General features: G+C 32.0%; 1 protein-coding gene and 1 long non-coding RNA gene across 3 annotated transcripts; one reads left to right on the plus strand and one right to left on the minus strand.

The window, feature by feature from the left end:
• Positions 1 to 607: 607 nt before the first annotated feature.
• On the plus strand, positions 608 to 24,467 carry LOC145103773 (MADS-box protein FLOWERING LOCUS C-like). 2 transcript variants are annotated; one of them, XM_079041037.1, is made up of 7 exons: positions 608 to 929; positions 22,521 to 22,587; positions 22,721 to 22,782; positions 22,870 to 22,975; positions 23,130 to 23,171; positions 23,638 to 23,679; positions 24,154 to 24,467. In XM_079041037.1, exons 1-7 carry the CDS (start codon positions 736 to 738, stop codon positions 24,265 to 24,267), a joined length of 627 nt encoding a protein of 208 aa, XP_078897163.1. In that variant the 5' UTR covers positions 608 to 735; the 3' UTR covers positions 24,268 to 24,467. The 2 variants fall into 2 exon arrangements, with proteins under 2 accessions (XP_078897163.1, XP_078897164.1); XM_079041038.1 differs by having other exon boundaries at positions 22,542 to 22,587.
• Positions 22,711 to 24,275, minus strand: LOC145103774 (uncharacterized). Its single transcript, XR_013706860.1, has 2 exons — positions 24,152 to 24,275; positions 22,711 to 23,583 (listed from the first exon to the last, which is right to left on the minus strand). It is a non-coding gene; the product is annotated as an uncharacterized LOC145103774 (long non-coding RNA).
• Positions 24,468 to 26,410: the final 1,943 nt, after the last annotated feature.

Consider the following 26,410-nt stretch of genomic DNA (forward strand, 5'->3'; position numbering starts at 1 on the left):
CCACGATGGTTCGAACTAATGTGCACAAACCACAGTTGCGACCAACTGACCACGAGAGTATACTGATTCGCCTTAGGCCTTCTGATATGCTCATCACGAGAGGGTTCGTAATCTACATGGCCACTAACCACGGATGTGAACACCATCCCAAGGTTTTAGTGGTGGAGCTATTTCGTTGTCATCTGTGGTGGGAAGAACGGAACATCACAACCAATAAACTTGCTTCTCTCTCTATTTCTCTCTATCTCTCTCTACCTTTCTCCACCTCTCTCTACAATTTAATTAATTAAAATATATATATTATTTTAATAATAAAAAAATAAAAGGGATATAGTGTTGAGTATCCCAAACTTTTAGTGGTAATTAGTAGTGATGATATGACACCTACCACTATAATGGTTAGTGATGGTTATAACGGATAGCCTTATAGATCGAAGCCGTTGAAAAACTAGACAAATAGAAAATAATGTTGAATAAAAGGAAAGGTGCATCATGATCACACAATTAATGGTATTTCCTTGCCGACATTAAACGACAAAATAGAATTATGAAAATATTTATTTAAATCAGAAGTTGTAGCAGTCATCGTCATACTTTACTGGTCTATGCTTCCTCCGTTAAACACACGCGATTAGTTAGCACTCAACACATATGAGATATTTATAGACGATAGATATAAGGAGAGAAGTCGACGGAAATTAGGTCTAGAAACTTCGCCTCGCCGAGAGAGAAACAATGGGGCGGAGGAAGCTCGAAATAAAGCGGATCGAAGATAAGAGTAGCAGGCTAGTGACGTTTTCGAAGCGGAGAACAGGTTTAATTGAGAAAGCACGACAGCTTTCCGGGCTCTGCGACGTCGATGTCGCCGTCATCGTATTCTCCGCCCGCGGCAAGCTATATGAATTCTGCAAAGGCCGTACTGCTAACAGGTGACTTTCATCGTTTTGTATGTTACTTCGATTTTCTCTCTGAAAATCTGTTCGTATATATGTGTACTCGTTTTCCTGAGCATCACCTTTAGTTATATAAACTGTGCTTTGCACAGTGTACGAGATTTTAGGGCATAAACAAATGATTTTATGTCTAACCATGCATATATAACATAACACGCAACCACAATATGGTCGAAGGCTCCATTTTTAGGTTTCAATTTTTTGGTGGTATGGGGAGTTTCAAGTCGTTTGTGGTGCCTGAAAGTAAGTTGTGCTTGCTTCCTACTTGTTTCCATTTCTGTCATGATAATAACTAACAACACATTTTTTAATGTTTATAATTGTATTTTTGCTAAGCTATTTTGGTTCATTGTTATAAATTAATTACATGATTCTTAACGTTTTTCCTCAGACTTGTTTTTGTCTTTGAATGGAGAAAATAGAAATTTTGTAAAGACTGTTCTTACTTTAGGTTTTCAGCAAAACCAATCTCATGATACGAAGCAAAACCATTCTTATCATACAAGTGGATATAACCTTTATATCTCAAAATCTTCAAGATTTGTAACAAGTGTAATATTAAATGCCTTCGGATTTTATATGGACCAATATCACTTAGACTTGTGTGGGCCTCTCTCCAATATAATATTTAGATTTTAATAATATGGGATTATTCCCTATAGAAATACTTAAATAATAATAACAAGTGTAATAATAAGGGATTAGTAGGGAGATGCAAAAAAAGAAAAAGTATATAATAATAATAATAATAATAATAATAATAATAATAATTCAATACTAGTTTTGTAGGGTTCTTAGGAGAGATCCCAAAAAATGGCCAACCATTGTGTTTTGTTTTAACATCATTTTAATCTATCAAATTGGTACTGTAGCATCTCTTTCTTAAGCAATATAAGGATACAACGAGTGTCGCTTCCTATTAAGTAGGAAGATAACTAGAAATTAACAAAAAATAGAAAGAATATTTAGTTTCTCTTAATTAAATTCAACATATATATCATGCCCTAGATATCATATTGGTATTATAGTTGTCTATTTCTAGGAGAAATATATATACACATAGGAAATTGTATAATATTATTCTAATAACCTAAAATAAAAACAGTTAATTAAGGAATTTTGAAAAAATTGAGTTTATCGGTTATATGAAGATCATGGGCAATTAATTCCTTCTCCATCATATCGTTAGGCTCATATATATTACCAAACTCGTATGTCGAATTAAATGTCAAATCAACAATAATGATCGGTGAATAATTGTAACGGAAGATCAAGTAACAATTGTTGAGTACAACGCTAACGAGCAAGAAGATGAAATTTTGCGAAAATCAGAAACTTCAAAAGTTAAACTTGAGTTTCATGTTGATTATAATGAAGGAGGTTAAGAATATGTTCTTTATTTTTTATTTTCATCTTTAACTCAAACTAAACACTCATACCCTATTCATGGTTATTCTCTTTTCCAGACCTATTGGTTTATTAGAAATAATGAAGTGGTGGGTCTCCATCTTACTTGAGGCTTACCTAGTATTCATTAAAAAATAGGGAGGGGTTGCAATTTGTTTGTTGTTGTTGTAGAAGACACATATGCATCAGTATCGAAAGGGAAAAATGATGAGAATTATCAAGAATGTCTTATTCTTTAAATATCGGTTTTGCACTTGTAACTCCTATTTTATTCTTTCAAGAATGTCTCTTATTCTTTCAATGATGAGAATGATGAGAATGCAAGTTCTATACATTTAATTTATGTCTTATTCTTTCAATAATCTCTCTTATTCTCTTAAGAATGTCTTTTATGCTTTCTAGAATTATATTAGCACCAAAATAATTAAGTCTCAAAGATATACATTCTCAAATATGATTTCAGTTTTATTCTTCATTCTCATAGAATGATAAGAACAATAAGAAGATCGACTGGAATGATACTCCATAATGATAAGAATGATAAGGAGATCAATTGGAATGTGATTCTCATTCTTAGAGAATGGTTCGTGCTATGTGAAATTACATCTATCATTCTCATGACAATGTCATTTTTCATTTTATGTTTTATTAAAAACTTATATAAGAATCTAAATTGATTAAGCATCATGTCAGAACAAAAACTAAAATAGATACAAACATGATAAGAAAATCGGTCAAATTGGTATCCCAAGGAAATCTCACATTCCATATAATAAACATAAAAAGTCCATACTAGCCTCGAAATTCACACCCATTTCTAATTGGGATCCTCTTGGTGGTAAAGTTTACTAGATATATATCAAATATATATCATACTTGTGTTGTTATCAACTAAGACACTCAACTGTCAGCCAATCTAGATACACATCTTATACATGTATCATATATATGCCTTCTCATGGTTAATATGAATGAAATGTATTGAATCCCCTTCCGGAACCCATCAACCTTTTTAATGCCATCACAAGGGGTCTTCACTACCCTTTTATTACTTTAGAAAATGTTAAAGGTGTTAGGATCGCTACTAGAGCAACGATACCAACATAGAAGAACAATGAGGTTCCATTTTCTAAAACCAATTGGTGATACATAGAAAAACAATGAGGTTCCATTTTCTAAAAACCAATTGGTGATAGAAGGGATTACTCATTGTAAATTTTACCAATGTAGGATTGGGTTTGCACCCCAACAATCCTCGCCTCAAACCCAAGTTCCGCCCTTGGCCTCCCCTCAACGACTGTTCATCAGATCCAATACTTTTTCATACCGCTGACACTCTCGGGACACGCTCACCTGACCTGGGTCATCAGGAAGACTTTCGATACAAGGCTTCAGGATCAACTTCGTTGGACCGGGAATTACTGGGGATTCTGCCACCTGCGCCGACCATATTATTTGGACTACGACCATAGCTCTAATACCACTTGTTAGGAACGCTACTAGTCCAACAATACCAACATAGAAGAACAATGAGGTTCTATTTTGTAAAACCAATTAGTGATAGAAGGGATTATCCATTGCCTTATATGTTAGCATGTACTTTCTTATTTTATCAATGTGGGATTGGGTTTGCACCCCAACAAAAGGTCAAACCTCTTGAAACATCAGTTCATCTTTATGTTTGTCTCTTTCTTCTTAGACCCTTCAAGGCTACACGTTTCTTTAAACATGTAAACTTGGAGCATAATCGTTGCACTCTTTTTCCTCCCATAATTCCACAATTTTTGTTAAAGTTTTCTCATATTTACAACCTGTTTTCTAAAACAAAACATGTATACTTTTCATTTACATACCATATTACACCAGTAGCCACTTATTTATTTTTAGGATGTGTCTAATAGTTGGCTAATCTACGACTAAAAAGGTCTAGTCAACTATTATTCCTCCTTACCTCATGACAATTTAAGTCTAAGAATCAACCTTCATATGCATACTTTTATTTTTTTGGAAATGGAAAACGATTCAGCGGAAGCCTTACCACAATATTTCAATTGTGATCCCGAGTTCGAGCTCCTTTATAGGGCAAACTCAGCCCACAAGGGGATTTCCAGGGAAAACTTCTCACACATAGGATATACATATTTCTCTTAACCTACGACTTCCATATCAACTTTAACTTGTAACAATCCAATATCAATACAAAGTATGCATAAATAATTTTCATTTTCAAAACATCATTCATACAAATTGGTGTACTTTAATACTAACAAAAGGATACTCAGTTATACTGTAATGTCATAGAAACAACAATACTATATAATGATAAGTCGAGTGTTACTTTATATTATACCAAAACTACAAAAAAAAAAAGAATACAACATTTATGTCTAATGTTCCATCTGCATGTAAAATTATTTCCCTACTTCATAATATATTTATAATCATACCAACATGACAATGTAATAAGAACATTCGAAAACAATTATGTTTTATCAATAAGAGAATGAATATATCTATTACCATACTACCATATATTTCATTCATTCATTCCCCAAGTGAATTATGTTTGTCTCTAGATAGTCAGCTAAAGGAACCAAACACATATATCTTTGTCTCGCAATCATACTCCACAACTCTCTCTGCAATACATCACAACATAATTTATAGGAAAATAATAATATATTTATTTGTTTATCTTGAAATTCCCAAAGCATTAATTAATATATCTAACTCATAATTATCATATCAGATCAATTATCATTTATACTCTATGGCTTAAGATTAGGAATCTACTATAAGAACCTAATTCACTTAAACCACGACTCTGATACCAACTTGTACGGCCCAGATTTTCATACCATGTACACCCTAAAAATTTAATTTCTCACCAAGTTAGTTAGCAGACTATTTCCAATTTTGGTTTCAATCCTTCATTGCCTATCAGCTGGTCATATGGTAGAACCTAATCATCAAATAACAAGTTTCTCAAAACTTGTCATAACTCGCTACTAGCTACCCTTTGGGACCTCTTGTCACTAAACTAATCAAATCTCATAATATAATCATAATAGGATTAACTCGTAAGCCATTAGCTAAATCTTTCATAACACGTATTCCTAAAATATTAGGGTTTATAACCCTCATAGTATCGACTAAATCTTACCAACGGGATCGTAACAACACCATATCATGAATTCCCGTAAAATACTCGGATCTATTAAATCTTATAAATTATCATATATCGGAATTACAAATTAACGGGGTAAAATATACCTTAACGAATCTCGTACTCGACCTTGTATCACTTGTATAATGGTATATCTCTTCTGCGAAAATCTCCCGAGAACAACTCCCGAGCAGCATCTTCGGTCGCGTATGCCAAACTCTCGTGCAAATGACACGAAAAACTTATATTTATACTTTGGGCATTGCTACGTCGTGTCCATATACTCACCACGTCGTGGTGATCAATAGACTCTATTTTTTTCCACATGTCCACCCCTCCCGTCACGTGTCTCGGTGACTCGACTTGTGCCACGTCGTAGGAATCAAATTGTCACGTGTCGTTGTCCGGTTGACACGTGTCACAGTGTTTCACTCATTGCCATGTTGTGGCAAATATACCTCCACACCGTGGTTGTCAAAAGTGGACCATTGACTTTGATTTCTGTTGACTTTTCTCGAAATGGCAACGTACTTTCATCTCAACTTCAAATGGCCATAACTTTCTCATACGAACTCAATTTTCGACGATCTTTATATCCACAGAATCCTTTCAACAAGCTCTACAACATTCCTCAATTTTCTTTTGCTAAATAGAATTCTTCATTTTAAAGTAACTACATGCTCTATTTCTCCTACTCGCCTCATATCATTTTATATATTCTGAAGTGATACATGGTCACGAAAGACAGGTATTATATATATATATATATATATATATATATATATATATATATAAGTCATGTAACTTTATTAAACTGTCAGTTGATAATAAAACATAATATCCATTTTTTATAAATATTTTCTTGAAAGTAAGACAAAAGTTTATTTGTAAGGAAGAGCTACGTGGCACTATCATTGTCTTTTAAAAAGGGAAATTGACTTAGGAGACCATCAAAGTTTCAAATTTGTTTAAAAAGAACCATTCAAGTATTATATGCTCAAAAACACGATCAAATTAAGATGTATGTTCAAAAAACATCAGCACAGTACATGATATGTTCAAAAAACATCATCTCTATGGTTTGGGGTAACTTACATGTTTAGTCCCTAATTTTTTTTTCTCAAGTCGGATGGTCCCTGTAATTTAAAATTGTTTTTGCCTTTGGACCCTGATCGAGTTAAAAGATTAATATAACCTTATTAATTTATTTAACATTATTTTTATTATTTATTAATTATTTATTCAATTTATGTTATTATTTATTATAAATATATCAATTGTATAAATAATTAACAAGTAATAAAAATATATGATAAATGAAAGTAATAAGGGTATATTAGTCTTTTAACTCAATCAGAGTCCAAAGACAAAATAAATATAAACACTATAGACCGTTCGAGTTAAAAAAAAATGTTAGATACCAAACATGTAAGATACCTAAAAGGATAGAGTTTATGGTTTTTGAATAGAACATGTATTTCGTTTGTGTTTTTTAAACATACGTCTTAGTTTGATGGTGTTTTTTTTAAACATGTAATAATACTTGAATGGTGTTTTTTGAACAAATTTAAAACTTCAATGGTCTCCTAAGTTATTTTCTATTCTAAAACGTATATTTTTATGTAACTAAGTAACCCAATAGTAGACGTCTGGCCCACATAATTTGTCCATTATTTTATCTATTTTGGTAAGGGTTGGCTGAAAAGACACCCTATTTTTCCATTTAGACACCCTATTTGATTTTTAAGGTTTTTTTATCGGTTAAATTTGTATTGTTTTTTGAAAAAGTAAATTATAAATAGTTTATTATAGGTTGACTTTTACTAAAAGTGTTTATAGGATGTCTAAGGGGTGTCAATTTGACAATACCCGGTAAGGGGTTAATACAATAGGAATATAGGATTAATCATAAATGTTTATAAGGACAATTAGGCCTTGAATTTGTTTTCCCAATATGTGTTTCTTTTGTAGTTTAACGAGTTGGTTGATCCTTTTACTTTCGTGAATTGCCGCAAAAAACTTTTTGTGTAAATTTTTTTGGAAAGAATTATGGTGTTAATTTGTAAAAGTTAAAAAAATCTTAAAAGAACCATGAAAAAACAAATATGTAAAATTCTTTAGAAAATAGAGTTAAAAAATATATATAAAAAAAGTTGTTCAACTTAAAACACACATCAACTTCATTGAATTTTTCCTATAATTTTATTATAATCACTACCTGAAATTTAATATAATAAAACTTAGGTTCATTCTTTCATAATTGTTAGGTTCATTCTTTCATAATTGTTAGTAATGAGACCCCTCCGTATAATCGTTAGTGATGAGACCCCTCCGTATGTTGTTGCGGAAAGTTTTCAATGAAAAAGTTAGTGGGAAATAGGTGTCAGAATGTAAAAACGAAAAAAAATGCTAAAAGAACTAGGGGTGTTGATTGGGTAATTTTTCGGGTTTCGGGAAATTGGGGTCGGGTAATTCGGGTTTTTTATGTTAAAAAAATACCTGTTACCCGACTCAAATTAAATTCGGGTAATTCGGGTTTGGATAATTCGGGTATCGGGTCGGGTTTGGGTAATTCGGGTATTACCCGATATATATATATATATATATATATATATATATATATATATATATATATATATATATATATATATATATTGAATTTCACCTAATAAATTTAATGAAATAAATACGTCGTGTTTTATTAGTCTTGTTTATATAAACAAACGAGACATAAACGAAGTTACTCAGACTTTGAACATTGAGATTTTTTAGTCAATAATACCGATATCAAGTAATTTTTTAACAACTTAATCTAATCTAATATGATATTAAAAAAACAAATACTTAAAGATCTTAATTTAAAAGTTTAAAATGTTTAAGATAATTGTAGCCATAAGTTTTGCTATGTTCTGAAGTTTCGTCAAGATAATGTGTTTGTTAGTTGCAATAAAAACTATAATCTAGAAAACAATTAAGTTTAAAGAACATGATGATATATAAACAATTACTTTTAATATTGTTAGTGTCATTGTCATAATAAAAGATATTCATGTTTTACAATAATGATAGTTTAAGCGTGATCAAATACCTGCTACAGAGTACAAGCTTTATGAAAAAAAACAAATACTTAAAGATCTTAATTTAAAAGTTTAAAATGTTTAAGATAATTGTAGCCATAATTTTTGCTATGTTCTGAAGTTTCGTCAAGATAATGTGTTTGTTAGTTGCAATAAAAACTATAATCTAGAAAACAATTAAATTTAAAGAACATGATGATATATAAACAATTACTTTTAATATTGTTAGTGTCATATTGTCATAATAAAAGATATTCATGTTTTACAATAATGATAGTTTAAGCGTGATCAAATACCTGCTATAGAGTACAAGCTTTATGAAAAAAAAATTAAATAATTCGGGTAATTCGGGTATACCCGAAAACCAACAAACATACCCTTTACCCGACCTGAAAAAAAATCGGGTTACCCGATTACCCGAAAAAATTTACCCGATACCCGATTTATCCGATCAGATTTACCCGATACCCGAATAAATCAGCACAAGTTATTCAAAAAGTTGGGAAAATTTTGTAAACGAATTCTTAGAAAATAACACCTTTTAAAAAAGATGTAACCGACGTTGCAAAAATATTTTTATAATAATTTTTTTTTCAAAAAAAAAAATAAGCTTTTTTGTAAAAATAAATTTCAAGAAAATTTTATGGCAAATTTGTAAAATTCACTAAAATTTCAGCCAAAATTTATAATAAGTAAAAGCTACGGGGAATTTATAAAAAAGGAATGCCGAAAGAGATTCATATACCTTGCTCTCTTTTAAGGTGGGCGGAGTTATTCTCTATTTCTCTTCCAAGTTCCAACCCACTACCCATAAGCTTCACATTAGTTTTTTTTTTCTCTTCTCTCTTTTCCATCTTTCCCGACCCACAACAAATAAAAACTTTATTTTTTCCAACCAACTTGCCACATTATTATTTTTTATTTAATTAAATTATATAATATAAAACAAAACATAATATTTTTTCTTTAAAATAAACTTTTGCTAAAATATGTTTTATCATATTTTAAAAAGATTTATAATATTTGCTTTATCATATTTTAAAAAGATTTATAATATTTACTTTATCATATATCATATACCATATAATTTAAAATAAAATATGTACAGTTTATTAAAAAAATAAGATAGAAAATAAATAAGTGTGGTTTAATAAAGTGATAAAATCTAAAACTATATGGACTAAAATAGAACATGAACTAATTCATATAATCTTTTGAAAGTTGTTACCCTAAACCTATCTTTTTCTAAATGAATCACTTCCATCATCTGCAACTTATAGAAAAGGAATGCCCAAACCATAAGACTAAACATTAGTTACGTTTAGTTGCCACTCTTAGATCGGAGGTTCTGAGTTTTAATCCGAGCATTAGTAATGATAACATTGTCATATGATTATAATAAAGAGAAAATACAAGGGTTCTCAATGAAAAGCATAAAGACTACAAAGAAGAAAGCGGATATAAATACTAGCTAGACAAAACCCTAATTGGCTAAAGACTAAAGGGCCCATAAGCAAGTGGGCTAATAATATATAAGCTAACATCCCCCTTCAAACTCACAATGTCGCAGCAATAAGCATTGAGAGTTTGTCACATAAGAACCGAAACCAAGAAGCCGATAGAGCCTTCGTAAAAATATTCGCAATATGCAAGGTTGATGAAACAAACGAAAGCGATATGGTCCCGAGCTGCAGGTGATGACGGGTAAAATGACAATCAATCTCAATGTGCTTTGTCCGCTCATGAAAAACAGAATTCTTTGCAATTTGTATCGCACTTTTGTTATCACAATGCAAGGGAGTAGATGAAGAAATATAAACTCCCATATCCGCAAGCAGCCACCGTAACCAGATAATCTCACATGTAGTTACAGCCACAGCACGATATTCAGCCTCCGTGGAAGATCTAGAGACAACGTCCTGTTTCTTACTCTTCCACGAAATGAGACTCTCCAAGAAATACGCAAAATCCAGTGGTGAACTTACGATTATGGCGATCACCATCCTAATCATCATCACTATATGCACGTAACTCAAGAGAAGACGTTGAGGGAAACAAGAGGGGTCTGAAACTGAGTACCACGAAGATATCTCAGAATACGGAGAACAGCTCCCCAATGAACAGAGGTAGGGGCAGTAACAAACTGACTGACAACATGAACAACATGTGCAATATCTGGACGAGTAACTGTGAGATAGACCAAACTTCCCACAACAGTGCGATAAAGGTTCGGATCGGACAAAGGAACACCATCAGTAGGAGAGTAGTGTGCATTGGTTTCAAGGGGAGTATCAACAGTCCGATTGTCAAAGAGGCCCGCCCGTGTAAACAAGTCAGATATATATTTAGTCTGAGAAAGAAGATACCCTTTCTTAGACTGAGCTACCTCAATACCCAAGAAATAACGCAGCAAGCCCAAATCCTTCATAGCAAATCGATGAGCTAGATCATGCTTCAAAGACTCAATACCACCGTGGTCATCACTTGTAATAATCATGTCATCCACATATAAGGATAGAAGAATCCGACCTGCACTCGAGCATCTAACAAACAAAGCAGAATCGTGATTACTCTGGACAAATCCAAGAGAGGTAATCACTGTGGAGAATTTCTCAAACCAAGCACGAGGGGCTTGCTTGAGACCATACAAAGCTTTGCGAATTCGAAAAACCTCACCCGGCCGGTGCTGAATTCCTGGGGGAGGATTCATATAAACCTTTTCATTAAAAGGATCAATATGTAGAAGATCAGACTTCGTTATATTGTGGGTTGTAGCAGGAATTGAGTAGAAAGGAATATGTTCCAAAAAAGTGACATGTCGGGAAACATATAACTTCTGACTCACAGGATCATAGCAACGGTATCCTTTCTGTCCAATACCATACCCCAAAAATACACAAATAGCAGATTTCGGCCCCAACTTGTTCCTCTCAACATGAGGACGAAGAACAAAACAAGTACATCCAAAAACTCGTAAGGAAGAATAGTATGGTAGATGACCATATAACTTCTCAAAAGGAGACAATCCTGAATTCAATGAAGTAGGAATACGATTAATCACATACACAGCAGTTAGGATTGCTTCTCCCCAAAAGGCACTAGGGACCTGCGCATACAAGAGCAATGAACGGGCAGTCTCAACAATATGACGATGTTTTCGTTCTGCCACACCGTTTTGCTGAGGTGTGTCAATACACGAGGACTGGTGTATGGTACCATCAGAAGCAAGTAACCGAGTAAAATCATTAGAGGTATATTCACCCCCTAAGTCACACCTGAAGCACTTGATCACAGCCGAATGTTGAGTTTTAACAAGAGCTCTAAAATTACTGTAAATATCAAAGAAATCAGATCTGCGTTTCATAAGATAAACCCATGTATATTGGGTATCATCATCTATAAAAGATACATAATAGGTTGACTCACCCTTTGTGGATACTGGTGCAGGACCCCATACATCAGAATGAATAATGTCAAAAGGAGCAGTAGAACAAGACATACTTTTATTGAAAGGTAAAACAGAGAATTTTGCCAGTTTACAACCACTGTAATCAGAAATATCACAAGTGTCTAAATGACCCAAAACACCAATAGATGCTAAAAAAACTCAAACGTGATACAGACACATGTCCCAAATGAGAATGCCAAAGATAAAACTCAGACGACAAACGACTCAAACGGAAAGAAGATAAATCAATGTTGGAGGCAACAGCAGCAGACACTTTGAGAACCTCCAAGACATACAGTTCCCCCACCCTACGGCAGATCCCAATCACCTTCTGGGTGTGTTGATCCTGTATAACACAGACAGAATCAGAAAAAAACACCCAGTTACCAGACTTACATAACTGACTGACTGAGGCGAGATTCAAAGTAAGTTTGGGAATGTAATAAACATCAGGGAGAGTGATATGAGAAATAGAGACAGGCCCGACACCCTCAACTAGCATAGATGTATCACTAGCAGACTTAACAGAAATAGATGACACTTTCGACAAAGAAGTAAATGATGATAAATGAGGGGTCATATGATGGGTTGCACCAGAATCTAAAATCCACAAAGATGAGGGAATACCTGATGTACCGGATGAAGTAGGACCAGAGTGAGACATAGATGCAGACATGGCAGTGGGATTAGAAGCTAAATATTGTCTTAAGCTCTCAAACACCTTGGGATCCAATGCAGATGGGGGCATGTTTCCAACAGAATCTGTATCAACTGGTGGGATAGCAGCAACAGCAAACTGTGGAGGATGAGGGGTCCATGGAGGAGTACCAGACGAACGTGGCTGAAACTTCTGTTGACCAGACCTATTTTGTTGTCCCGACTGAGGTTGACCAGATTTACCCTTGTTGACTAACAATGGACACTGAGCTTTGATTCTTCTGTTTGCATAATGCACACTCATCATAAGCAACCCTTGAAGTTTGTCAGGACTGATTTGAGGAGACAGCAAGCACAACAGGAGCGGGAGTAGGAATAGAGGTTGCTTTAAACCCTTTATCTGCATGAGACTTGATACGAGTCTCTTCTGCAATTAACTCATGGACAACAGAATCAACTAAGGGAAGAGGAGAGCGATGAAGAATTGTTCCACGTAGACCTTCAAAATCAGAACGCAAGGCCATCAAGAACTGGACCAAGCGTTATTCTTCCCTCCTAGCAATGTAAGGCTCAAAATCTTTTAACTCTTTAGATTCAGTAAGAGCCAATTGATCCCACAGATCAGACATAGCAGCATAGAAATCTTGAATACTCCGGTCATTCTGTTGAAGGGCATGAATATCATATTCTAACTGGTATTGTTTAGCAAAATTGGACTGAGTAGACAGTCTCTCCAAGTGATTCCAAACTTCCTTTGATGTGTCATACTTAGCCAACTGCATACCAATGGACTGAGTAACCGAGTTATTAATCCAAGTGATAACCTTGGAGTTATCAGTCTCCCAAGCATCAAGCAACAAATCAAAATTCTCAGTTTGAGGCACTGAGGGTTTGGCTTTAGTCCCAGTGACATATCCCCACATATTCTTCCCACGAAGGAAGTTCTTCATAACGTAACTCCAATACGTATAATTCTTTCCATCTAGACGAGTACTAATTGACTGAAGGGAATCATCCTTTCCAGTCATGTTGGCAGCGAATAAATAATCACAATAACAGTATAACAATCTGAGAATGAAAGGAGTAACAAACCAGCGGAAGCAATCAATCGGACAACGAATCAACAGCGACAACGAATCAACGTAACAACGAATACTGACAACAGCGAACGAATTAATCAACAACAACGAACGAATCAACAACAACAACGAATCAACACATCAATCTGCTACGAACGAATCTGCTACAGTAACCCTATAAAGGCTTCTAACAACGTATCAAACATCCGCTCTGATACCATGATAACATTGTCATATAATTATAATAAAGAGAATAATACAAGGGTTCTCAATGAAAAGCATAAAGACTACAAAGAAAAAAGCGGATATAAATACTAGCTAGACAAAACCCTAATGAGCTAAAGACTAAAGGGCTCATAAGCAAGTGAGCTAATAATATATAGGCTAACAAGTAATTCCTAGTAACTTGATGATATTAACTTCTAACGAAATTGTTTTTAAACACTATCTAAATTAAATAATAATAAAATTATTGTTCTTTCTTTTATAATTTTTAGTAACAGGTTTGGGAAAAAAATAATATTACAGGAGTAACTCACGGAAAAATAAAAACCTTCCGTACAGAGTCCTAAACTTACATGTTTATACTCATTTAGTTTTTATTTTTATTTTTTGAAATGTTTCATCTATTTCATAATTTATTACTGTTTTATTAAATTTATAATTATTCATGTATATCGTGATGAATGGATGTTACTCACCAGTCACCGGGAGACTTATACTCATAACTTGATAAATATATGTACTTACACCACATATTGCAAGGGATTTAGGTAGCCGGTGCGGGGTACGGGAAACACCACTCCCGGTGGTATACGGGTATGAGGTGAACCCCCTGCACGTGATTCCACCACATGTTTCTCCTTTCTTTTTTACCGTTGGAATTAATAAATTTTTATTTTTATTTTATATTTCATCTTTTTCTCCACTATAAATAAAAAATATACCTACCAGTTTATACTACAACCCAAACATCCAAAACCTCTGTGTTCTTTATAAAGTTTATATATGAAATTCAAAATGTTATCTTCATCTTCCACTTCGTCGGATAAGTTGGTTTTTTGTGAATCGGTGTTTAATGGGAACATTATGCAAACAACACCCACTTATATACAAAAAAACGAAGTTGGAAGTTCACATTCAAAAACCAAAAAATTTATTTATAGAGAAATCATGTAGTTGGGCACAATCATCTTGTACAAGACTATTTTGCCAATAATGTCGTCTACACTACAAAATTTAGACATCGGTTCAGGATGAGGAAATAATTATTCCTATGCATAGTTAATGATATGAAGAATCAATTTCCATATTTTTCAATTGAAATGGAATGCGAGAGTCAGGAAAAAGTTTCTCTCCAATTCAAAAATGTACATTGGCAATTCGTCACCTATTATTCGACATGGAAGATGACTCATAGGATGAGTATCTGTAGATGTCAGAGTGAACTACATGTGAATGTCTTTACAAGTTTGCTAAAGCTTTAATTATCCTTTATCGTGACTGATATTTGCACAAACGTACAATTAACGACGTCAACCAATTGTATACGACACATGAAAACAACCATGGATTCCATGGAATACTTGGTAATATTGATTGTATGCATTGAAGGTGTGCAATATGCCATAATGTGTGGCCCTATCAGTTCATGTAAGCTGATAAGAAACAGTCGGCGATAATTTTAGAAGCAGTGGCTTCACATGATATTTGGATATGGCATGAAATTTTGGGTGCACCTAGGGATGCAAGTTTGACCCGCGGATTCGGGTACCCGCGGGTATCCGACCCTAACGGGGCGGGTATTGCCCGTTATAACGGGTAATGGGGCGGGGACGGGTCTTGATTTTTCTACCCGAAGCGGGGACGGGGCGGGGACGGTTATGCTACTATCCGCTCCGTTTAAAACCCGATTATATATATATATATATATATATATATATATATATATATATATATATATTGGAATTCAAAGTTTTACTAAATATTATTAAATGTGTTAGAGTATTGAACCGTCTGCTATAATTACTTGGAGCATTTATCGAAAATCCAAATTTCGTTAAATACCATTAGTGTCCTTTCTAATTTCCTAAAACCAATGAGTATTTACCTTCAGCGATTTGCTTTTCTTCATATTCAAAGTGTTAATTTCTTTTTGGTTGATGCAACCTTGGCCACACCCATTTTGTTGTTGTCATAAATTTTATAATTTAGCAATCCAAGTTTATTTTTTTTTTATTTTGTTTAGCTAGTATTCTTCGTTGTTAATGGCTAGTCTATATTGACATATTGTGGCTTTGTTTTCCTTCTCGTGTGCTTTTCCAAGTTTCGCTTAGTATTATTTATATATTTTTTAGATATTAGAAAAATATCAGAATTTATTTATCAAACGGGTATCCATCGGATTCCCCGTACCCGACAGGGATTTTTTCACCCGAATCCGTCGGGGATTAAGTCGGGCGGGGGCGGAGATGGATGTGGGTATCGGAGTTCGGGTACGGGTACGAAGATTGCAGTCCCCGCCTAAATCCGCCCCTGTTTGCATCTCTAGGTGCACCGGATACGAACAACATCAATGTTCTAATTATCGATATTCAACGATATCTACCTTGAAAAATTGTATGATTTGTCGTTGCAAGTGAATGGAACACCATACAAGCATGAGTACTACCTCACTGGCGGGGATATATCTAGAGTTAACGACATTTGTGACGTACTATTTTAATATGCTTTAGTTTCGTTTGAATTTTAATTAATGAAATAGCTTTCTTTTTATTAACTTTATATTTTTTTAAACGGCAGGTTAGTATATGCTTCGAATAGAACTTAAAACCTCATTTTTAACCAAGTAGACTAGCCTCAACTTGTTTTTATTAACTTTATATAATTATTATACTACATATTTACACAGTAAAATATAAATAAAAAATTTAATGTAACAATAAAATAAAAATAAACGAAAGTGATAGTCCATACCCTTCGCTTTATATACGAACTAGTTTATAACCCGTGACAACCACGGTTATAAAATTAATTAAATTTTCATATTAAAAAATCAAAATTATTAATCAATTATTTTAAATAAATTATTACTTAAGAGATTTTTTTTAGTTATATAAAATTATAATCGTTTATTTAAATAAATACGTGAAGTTGTATCACCTTATAATCTTTATAATTTGTATTAATTTTATTTTATTTTTTAATCTAATGTTATTAATTTAATATAATTAGAGTGCAAAAATTTAAAATGGATAATCAATTATTAATTTAATGTAATTAGATTGAGAAATTTAAAATTTAAAATTTAAAATTTGAAATTGATAATTAATAGGTTGACAAGTGGCATGATAGGTGACACATAATATTAATAAAAAGTTCTAATAGTATGACACTCGTCAATAAGAGAATAAACTTATTCTTTTATTAGAATGGAAAGATTAAAAAAAAATTACAAAATAAATAAATAAATCAGACATATACCATAAAAAAAAAAGCTAACTAATCTCTTACCTTTTAACAGATCTTTAAAAGATTTAACCATTTTTATGTTTAACTAATAAACATATATAAGATATTGAGACCATTTCTAATTGGGGGCTTATTATTATTTTTTTTTTTAAATGACCATTTAATATCATTAAAAAAAAGATAGATTTTTTTTAACCATTTGAACATTCAATATATCTTTTTTATCTGTACATGTAACCCCTTCTATTTTAACAATATATTAATTTACCCCTTTTTAATTAGGCAAAATTGCAAGAATGGTCCATGTAGTATATCGAAAATTGCCACTTTGGACCAAACAGGTTTGGACTAGCACTAATGGTCCAAAACGTTTCATTTTGTTGCGAGTTTGGTCTATTTTTGTTTGATTTTTTATAAAATGACGATTTTACCCCTTTCTGATTTGTTTTTTGCTTTTCTTTTTTTTATTTAATTGTTTTCCTAACTAAAAAATAAAAATAAAATAAAAGAAGAGAATCTCTCTCTCTCTCACTCTCTCTCTCTCTCTCTAAGAGAACGTCACCACCCTCACTTTTTCCCCCAAGCTTCACTCTCACCGGAAAGATTGAACAACACCGGCAGAAGAGATGAGCGCCACGAGATCGAAGCTCTGGCAGCGAAACCCTAACCCTAAAAGTTCCAGGCTGCGACACACAGATCGAAGCTAGGGATTGTAACGGTGGCAACCTCTGAAAACCGTAGGGTTTCAAAAAACGGGAATGGTGGCAGCCTCTGAAAACCTCAGGGTCTCATTCTTTCCTTCTTCAAACTCGATTGAAGCTCACCTGAGGGTCGTTTGATGGAGCCAAGAGGGTCGAGAAACAGTGGGGACGGTTTGAAACGGTGGTAGGGCTTGAGTTTTGTAAAGCAGATCTGAAACCATCATTTGCAAACTCTCGTTACCCACGAACTCCGGCGGTGTTAGGGCTTGTGTTCTGTTCATCTTGTCGATTCTCAGGAGGCGGCGATTCTGTTCTATGAGAGAGAAGAATAAGAAGAAGAAAAATGGCGTTTCAGATCCGTGCGAGAGAGAGAGAGAGAGAGAATCGATTTTTGGGTTTTGTGTGTCTGTGTTGAATCTGTTGAAAAATCGATGAATGTTTGTGTTGATTTGTTTATGTTTTCTTCAGATTTCATGTGTTTGTGTGTTCATCTGATTTCGTGTATGTTTGTTCATCTGTGGGTGGTGGCGAACGGTGGTGGTGGCAGACTGTGGTAGTGGTTGCCGGAAAATTCGGCTGGTGTTGGTGGTTACCGAAAAATCTGACCGGTGTTGGTGGTTGCCGGAAAATCCCCTGTTCTTTGAACTCATATGATGGAGGTGGTAGAAGGGGAAGAGGTTGTAGAAGTGGAGAGAGAGAGATTTTATTTTATTTTATTTTATTAGTTAGAAAATAATTAAATAACAAAAAGAAAAAGCAAAAAACAAATGGAAAATGGCAAATCCGTCATTTTTAGATTTTTGAAACTGATTTGGACCAAAACCACAACAAAATGAAAACTTTGGAACTATTAGTGCTAGTCCAAACCTGTTTGGCCCAAAGTAGCAATTTTGGACATACCACACGGACCATTCTTGCAATTTTGTCTTTTAATTATAACTTAGTTTTAAATATGTTTGGTTTCTTTACTAATCAAGTATTCTTATTAAAGATTAAATAACATCTTATTTATAAAATATAATTTTTATGACGATAATATAAATATTATCAATGTTTTGTTTTATTAACTATATCATAATAACTTTTCGTATTTTACGTACATAAATAATGAACCGGTATACTTTTATTTATATATTTATAGTAAATAATTATTTTTGTTTACAAAAAGACTAATTAAATGAGGAGGTTTTACAAAATATTTTAGAAAATGAAGACAAATTAGTTAAATTTATGAAAAAAAACTATTTAAATAAGCTTAACCATTAAAATAATCATTTATATAGAGGTCAAGATTAATGAAATGGCGATGTGACATTTATTTTATGTCATAGCATAGCATAGTATAACCATTGAAAATGCTCAATGCACACATACCCATATTGTAAGACACTTTTTATTTTATTATTTATATAAAATACTTAAGAATTTATATCGAATATTTCTCTTAAGAATTTATATCGAATATTTCTTTTAAACTATTTCATAAATTCGTATAAAGTTGTAAAACGATTTCATTATTTTACATATGTTTTCAGGGGCAAACCTAGAAAGAATATTGATGGATTGCACAATTTTGTTTTTTTGTACATAACAAATGGTATATCCAAGATTTCAATATGTTGGGGGCATAAAACTATCAAATAATATTTTTGGGTCAGGTCGAAATGATTTTAAACAAAGTTTTCAAGATCGGGTTATTTTTTTAATAAACACTACCTCACCTAAAACTCAAATATAGAAGCTAATCTTAATAAACACCACAACACCTAAGAACTCCAAAAATAAATGGCACCAAAAAACTACAACACCTAATTAAGGACTCCAAAACAAAACTTTTGCAGTTGGTGAATCTGACATTACAAAAAAATAACAAGTATGAATATGATTGTAAATGAATCAATCATTAATAATTTATATATAGGTACTCCTATATACACGAATCAATTCGTGTATTACTTTAAGATCAATAAAATAATATTATAAAAAAAACTTAAATACGTCTTATGATTGTTTTTGACTAACGCTCAAGAGTCAAGTCTCATCAAAGTCACTTGTTTTCATTTTTCCCTTTTATTTTGGATACAATCTTCAAAATATATACCTTAATGTTTATAATTTATGTTTAATCTATTGTCATTACTAATTTACCATAATGAAATTACAAATAAAAATTACATCTTAGCCAAAAAAAAATCACATCATTAATAAGATCGTTCACATACATACAAATAACACTAGTATTGTAAAAATATTTTTAGTTGGTTTAATATTTGATAAAGTTAAGTTTGTTTGATAATTTGTTAAACATAACAAATATATTTCGAACTCTACAATAGTAAAATGAAAATCCTTTTAGCAAAAGTTGTAAATGAATGAAACAAATACGAACAAAAATTTGTTCATATTAGTTCGTTTATTTTAACTGAACAAATAAATGGCCACGACTGAATCAAGAACGTTCAATTCGTTTACAATTTTATTCATAACTTTTCTTTCAACTTAGAGAAGAAAAAAAGATTTCCGTTATATTTTATAAAAATTAATATTTGTTTTCCTAATTAGTTGCTAAACAAATTGTCTAATTTATCATTGCCGGTTTTTTAATAAAGAAAACAATTTATATTTTTTCCCAATACTTACCATCATGCCATTAGTCCGCCTAGTCGGGGATTACTAGGCGACGGTCGGAGACTTTATATTGTAAATCCGTTAAATTTTAAATGATTAAATATGGTTAATATCATAACAAAGTTTGTAAATACCATTAATATTAGAACATTATAAGTTAATATTATTAATACCACATTACTCATTCTTCAAATAATTTTCATTAAGATAAAAGAAAAAAAAAACAAAGTGTTAAAAATTCAACATTTATATAGCTTCAATCATTGTATAGACAATGATTAATCATTAAGCGCATCCTACTCGACGTGTATCGTCTAGGGACTAGTCATGATTTTGACAATACTGAATAATATATTAATTTAAAAAGATTTATATTTCAAATATTAGAATTGTATTTATAGGTAAAATCGTAATTTTTTTTGATAATATGTTAATTTATAGAAAATTAAAATATTTTCGAAAAAAACTACAAGAATAACATCCTAAAATGGATATTCAACATTAATCCTATGCGCATTGTTCTAGTATAAAGTCTCTCTCCATCGAGTCAATACACTTTAACGCCATGTGATTGTGATTACCGGAGTGTCGGAGGTGATGGTGGTGGCCGGAGTGCCGAATGTGATGGTGGTTGTCGTATATTTGAACTAGAGATGGTGGGGTGGATATGGGTGAGAGGAACCATTTTTGTAACTATATGACATCTTAATAAAAGACAAATATATGAATAAAAAAATAAGGGTAAAAATTTTACTGTATTTAACGGGCTCTGCAGTTAGAGTTAACGATTTAGGTACCATGTTTGTAATATACATATAATACAAGGACCAAGTTTGTCTATTTTATTGAAATTGGACTATAGATGACTATTATGCCATACCATATGGACCATTCTTGTAATTTTATATATATATATATATATATATATATATATATATATATATAATTAAATAAATATAGCAATACAAGATATAATAAAAAAAAAAGCCAAGGATATATTTTGTAAGCTTAATAAAAATGGGAGGGCTAGAATTGAAAATTCGAGCTAGGAAAAACCACCTTACAGTTTTTACTATCCTGATGTGACACTTGTAAAAAATCAGTTTCACATTAACATAAATTTCCTCTAGCTTCAATTTCCTTTTCTTGTGATTAGAATTCTATTCGTGCGGATAAAATTACCCTTTATATATATGTTGACCTTGTTAGAATTTTGTTATGTGAACTGAGGTTTAAAAGTAAGTGGTCACCATGTCAATTGTCACCATGACACAATGCTTTAAAAAAAAACAGCAAGTAAACTAAAATAAATTAATAAAGCAAATACAAAAGAAGAAACAAACGAGCTAACAAAAAAGACTAAGGATAAAAAACCAAGCTACCAAAGCTAAATAAAACAATGAAGTGATCATCAAGGGCAAAATCGACCACACCAACAAACAAGTAGACCAAATGTGAACAACAGTAGGAACCAACAGGCGCAAAATGGTCCACTCCAAAATCAACACACCAGCAACCAACAAGAAGCAGGGGTAAAATCGTCCAAGCCAAACATATTACATATACATATAAATTATAGATAACTAAACTGTATCATGCCTTGTACAAGACATCCACACACATGTTCACTTTTGCTTGTGAATATTAAATATACACCTACTTTTTAGTACCTCCAAAATATAATCCAATTATGAGTCCTTTTGATTCAAGATTTCTGAAATTGTTGCCTTCTAAAGTTCAAATCAATGTATCTAAACCTCCATGGGTTTTTAAATTTCTTTGGTTTCTACATTTCATGCTTGTTAATGACTTGTTTAAATGTTGTACGTATACCTATAATATATATATATATATATATATATATATATATATATATATATATATATATATATATATATATATATATATATATATATATATATATATGTTCCAGTGTGGAGCATATTCTTGCTAGGTATGAAGCAGAAGGCAGGAGCATGAAAGGAGATGGCCAAGATTCAGTAAGCCTCCCTCATACGTACAACTTCTTAATGAGCTTAATTCATTGTTTTCATAATATATATATATATATATATATATATATATATATATATATATTTTGTATAAATATGAGTTAATTGAGATGTATTACAGGAACTTCCATTGAAGTGCACAAAATTCAGAACATGTAAAGAGCTTCTACAAATGGTGGACAGGTAATACGTAAACATACAACACACACACACACACACAATGGTAAGTTAGAAGATAATGATTTTAATGATACCCAACTCTTTGCACAGGCTTGTTGAAGAGAATAATAATAATAACAAGGAGCTCTCTTTGGTTGAGATGACACAACTTGAAGAAGAACTTGATGCTGCTCTTATGCAAACAAGGTCAAGAAAGGTGATCCTTTTCATTTGCTGCTACTTGTTCAAAATTTACCTATCTATTTTAGTTTTTGAATTATTTTCATCATGTTTTGCATTAGTCACTGATTAGTAGGATCTTATTATGATATTGATATATTGACAGTGATTATGGTTGATGATTGATGCAGACACAGTTGATGATGGAGTACGTATCCACCCTCCAACAACAGGTATATAAAGATGCAACAATTTGAACTACATAACTAAAAGACATCAATTTTATTTTCTGCTAATTGTATTAAAGAACCTGAAGACACATTATTGCACCTTGATGCCACATTCCTTTGGTTGCTTGCTGCATGACCAAATAGATAAAGAAAACAATCATGCATCTTTTTAGAGTCTTACACAAATAGAGGCACTTACTCATACAATACCACTTGATTGTCCGAATCATGAAAGTTGTATTCACTGGATTGCTACTGAAATCCAACCAATGTCTTTATTGTTCGTATAAATGATGAGGCTAATTCATCTGGTTAACTGCAAGGTCGTTAAGATCATACACATACATGATACACCCCTTCTCCTTCTCCTTCTTCTGTTTGTGTATGTTTAATACCAATCATACCAAGTAAGAACCTGCATAAACACAACATCAGTCTAATCTACATTTATCATTGTGATTATGAGCAGAAAAGGGATTTAATCAAAGAAAAGGAAGAAATCATACAACAGGTAAATCTATTACCCTTGGAAATTGAAACAAGTTTCATTTTTTAAAGATTTGAGGGTGAAATGTTCTAAGTTGCTAGAATTTACAAAATCACAATGCTTTTGGCTACCAAATACCCTCTTTTTTTTTTACCATTGAAGGGGAGAAATTAGTCGATTATTTGCTTACCATGATGCCTAAAAAGTATATGATCATTTAGATTCTTGTAACTAAAGAAAAACTAGCATAATTTATCAGATCTTGCTTGCCTTTATAATCAAATATTTCCAAGCTTCTTTTTCAAGTATTCTAGTTTTTAAAAGAAAGACAAAGTTGATGTCTTCTTGCTTTGCTGCATACAGTTTGTGATTGTGTTTGGAGTGTGGTAGTAGTTCTGTCATGTGTTGCGATTTCTATTGTTGCAAATATGGTTATATGAATTGAAAGTTTTAAGTATAATGAAATTGAAAAAATTAAAGTGGATCTTTGGCTTACAGATTGCACCAGCGGAGCATGTGTTTGGGATTGGAGGCGGAGGTCTGAACGACGACCTTTCAGTTAACCAGATGGATTCGCCGCAACATCTGACTCTCCCTCTTTTTATTACCTAATCCCTCTTCCATTTCAATTTCAATTTCAATTTCAAAACAGATGTTTATAATGGGCAATAATAATCCGATGAAATATGTTGGATTGTGTTTGTGTGTGACTACTAGATACGTAGGTATCTCTGTAAAACCGAAATCGAGTGCTTCACGGTGAAGCAAGCACTATTTTTGTTTTTTTTAGGTTATACAGTTTGGGTTTTGAATTTTGATTGTGAGAAAACCCATTATATTTTTTCCTGGATTTGTTTTTTGTTTTCTTTTTTAAAGATTTTTCTGTGATTTAATAGTTATATATAATATGATTTAATAGTTATATATAATATTTAATTACCAAATTATAACATGGGTCAAAAGCGTCTTGAATATGTTGGTTATTTTAATTTTCAACATACATAATAAATTTAAATTAGAATAATTATTATAGCTAGTTTTTTAAAAAAATTCCCAATAAATATTCATAAAAATGAAAAATGACCCAAATAGTCACAATGTTCATAGATAATCATCTACGAATTTTGATCATCTACGGTTTTTTTTTTTTACCAAAACGACTCATATAGACATGTTAACTATGAAAATCTATGTAGATTTTCACAGATTACGCTTACGAAAATCTAGGTGATATTTGGTTCGCATAATGTTTTTTAAGGAATTGAAATTGAAATTGAAAAAAAAATCTATAAGGAATTTGAATCTAATTATATATCTTTTTTGGTTGACATGAAATATAATTGGAATTAATTTCAGATTCTCTTTGATTTGTAGAATATGAAATCAGAACTCATGTAAAATGACAATATTTTTTATTGTCTGTTTTGTTTAATTTAGTTTGTTTTCTAACTTATATGTGTTGGAAAATAACGGGTTAATGTGGTCATCGGATTATTATATAATGTTTTATGTGTTGGGTACATTTATATTGTGTACCATAATATCTGTCATTAGACATATCAGGTCCTAAGATTTATTATATGTAGTATGATGGATATGATATTTTTCCATTAGTTGAGGGACCAAATCTATGTGGTTCTAAACTTTTTATATGATATAACTGATAGATTAAACATATATATATGAGGAGGGGTGTATGTTTTGAGACTTCATCGGGTTCTTTCTTTCACACTCCAAAATTCCTCTTTAACACCATTATCAAGTGTGTGATTTTATCCATCGAAATTGATCCATAAACCACCATTACGGAAAATGAAAAGAATCACAATATGGAATTATCATCTTCAACATCAATAAGATATCATCTACTCCAAGTAAGTATTTCTCAATTGATTTAAGGTTACTCATGTTTATATATAAATTGATCTTGGATTATGCATTTAAACAACAATATGTAAAGATATATTATATAAATTATAAAAGTAGTAAACTTCATTTTACTGATTAAGTGTTCATGTCAATATATTACGAAAATCATGTTAATAAACATCATAACTTAATAAAGTCATTCCACTTCACATCCCAATAATTTTGACAACATTTGTCATAACAAATTTTCCAACGTAACGATAAGCAAGGAACAATTTTTCCAGCATCAACAATACATTATAAATCGATAAGCAAAATGTCAATTTAATTGGTTGCTCCCTAAAGTCAAACATAGACTCGGCTAAATTATCTATAAATATGGTCCCTCTTCCCGATCACAATCGTTGTCACATGGATCTACTTCCATTTCTTGTCTTATGAAATTATGTAGGATACAACATGCCATTATGATCTTATTTTTTGTTTCAGTTTGATAACACAATTTGTCCTTTAATGTGACAACCAAGAAAATTTACGTCATCAACCACCATTAGAAAATAGTAGGGATAGATAAATGTAATAACTTAGTATTGTAATGTTCGATTTTATGAATAAATATAATCAAATATGATGTTACATTTAGAAGTAATTCAACGTTTAGACTAAAAAATAAGCGTCCAAAAATTTGTACCGTCTTTTAAAACGGTTAATGTATTCGGAAAGTACTCGTCGACGTGATTCCAATGATATAAAATTGGTAAAAATCTAATTCCAATTGGAGGAGTTATAATTTTTGTAAAAAGTAAAATTAATAGTGTAAATAATTATTACGACGTCGAAACGGTACGTAGAGATTGGTTAAGTTTTGACTAAAGTTATAAAAATG

This window comes from Lactuca virosa, chromosome 4, assembly GCF_052849685.1.
Source record: "Lactuca virosa cultivar CGN04683 chromosome 4, Lactuca_virosa_CGN04683_v6, whole genome shotgun sequence".
NCBI lineage: Eukaryota > Viridiplantae > Streptophyta > Magnoliopsida > Asterales > Asteraceae > Lactuca > Lactuca virosa.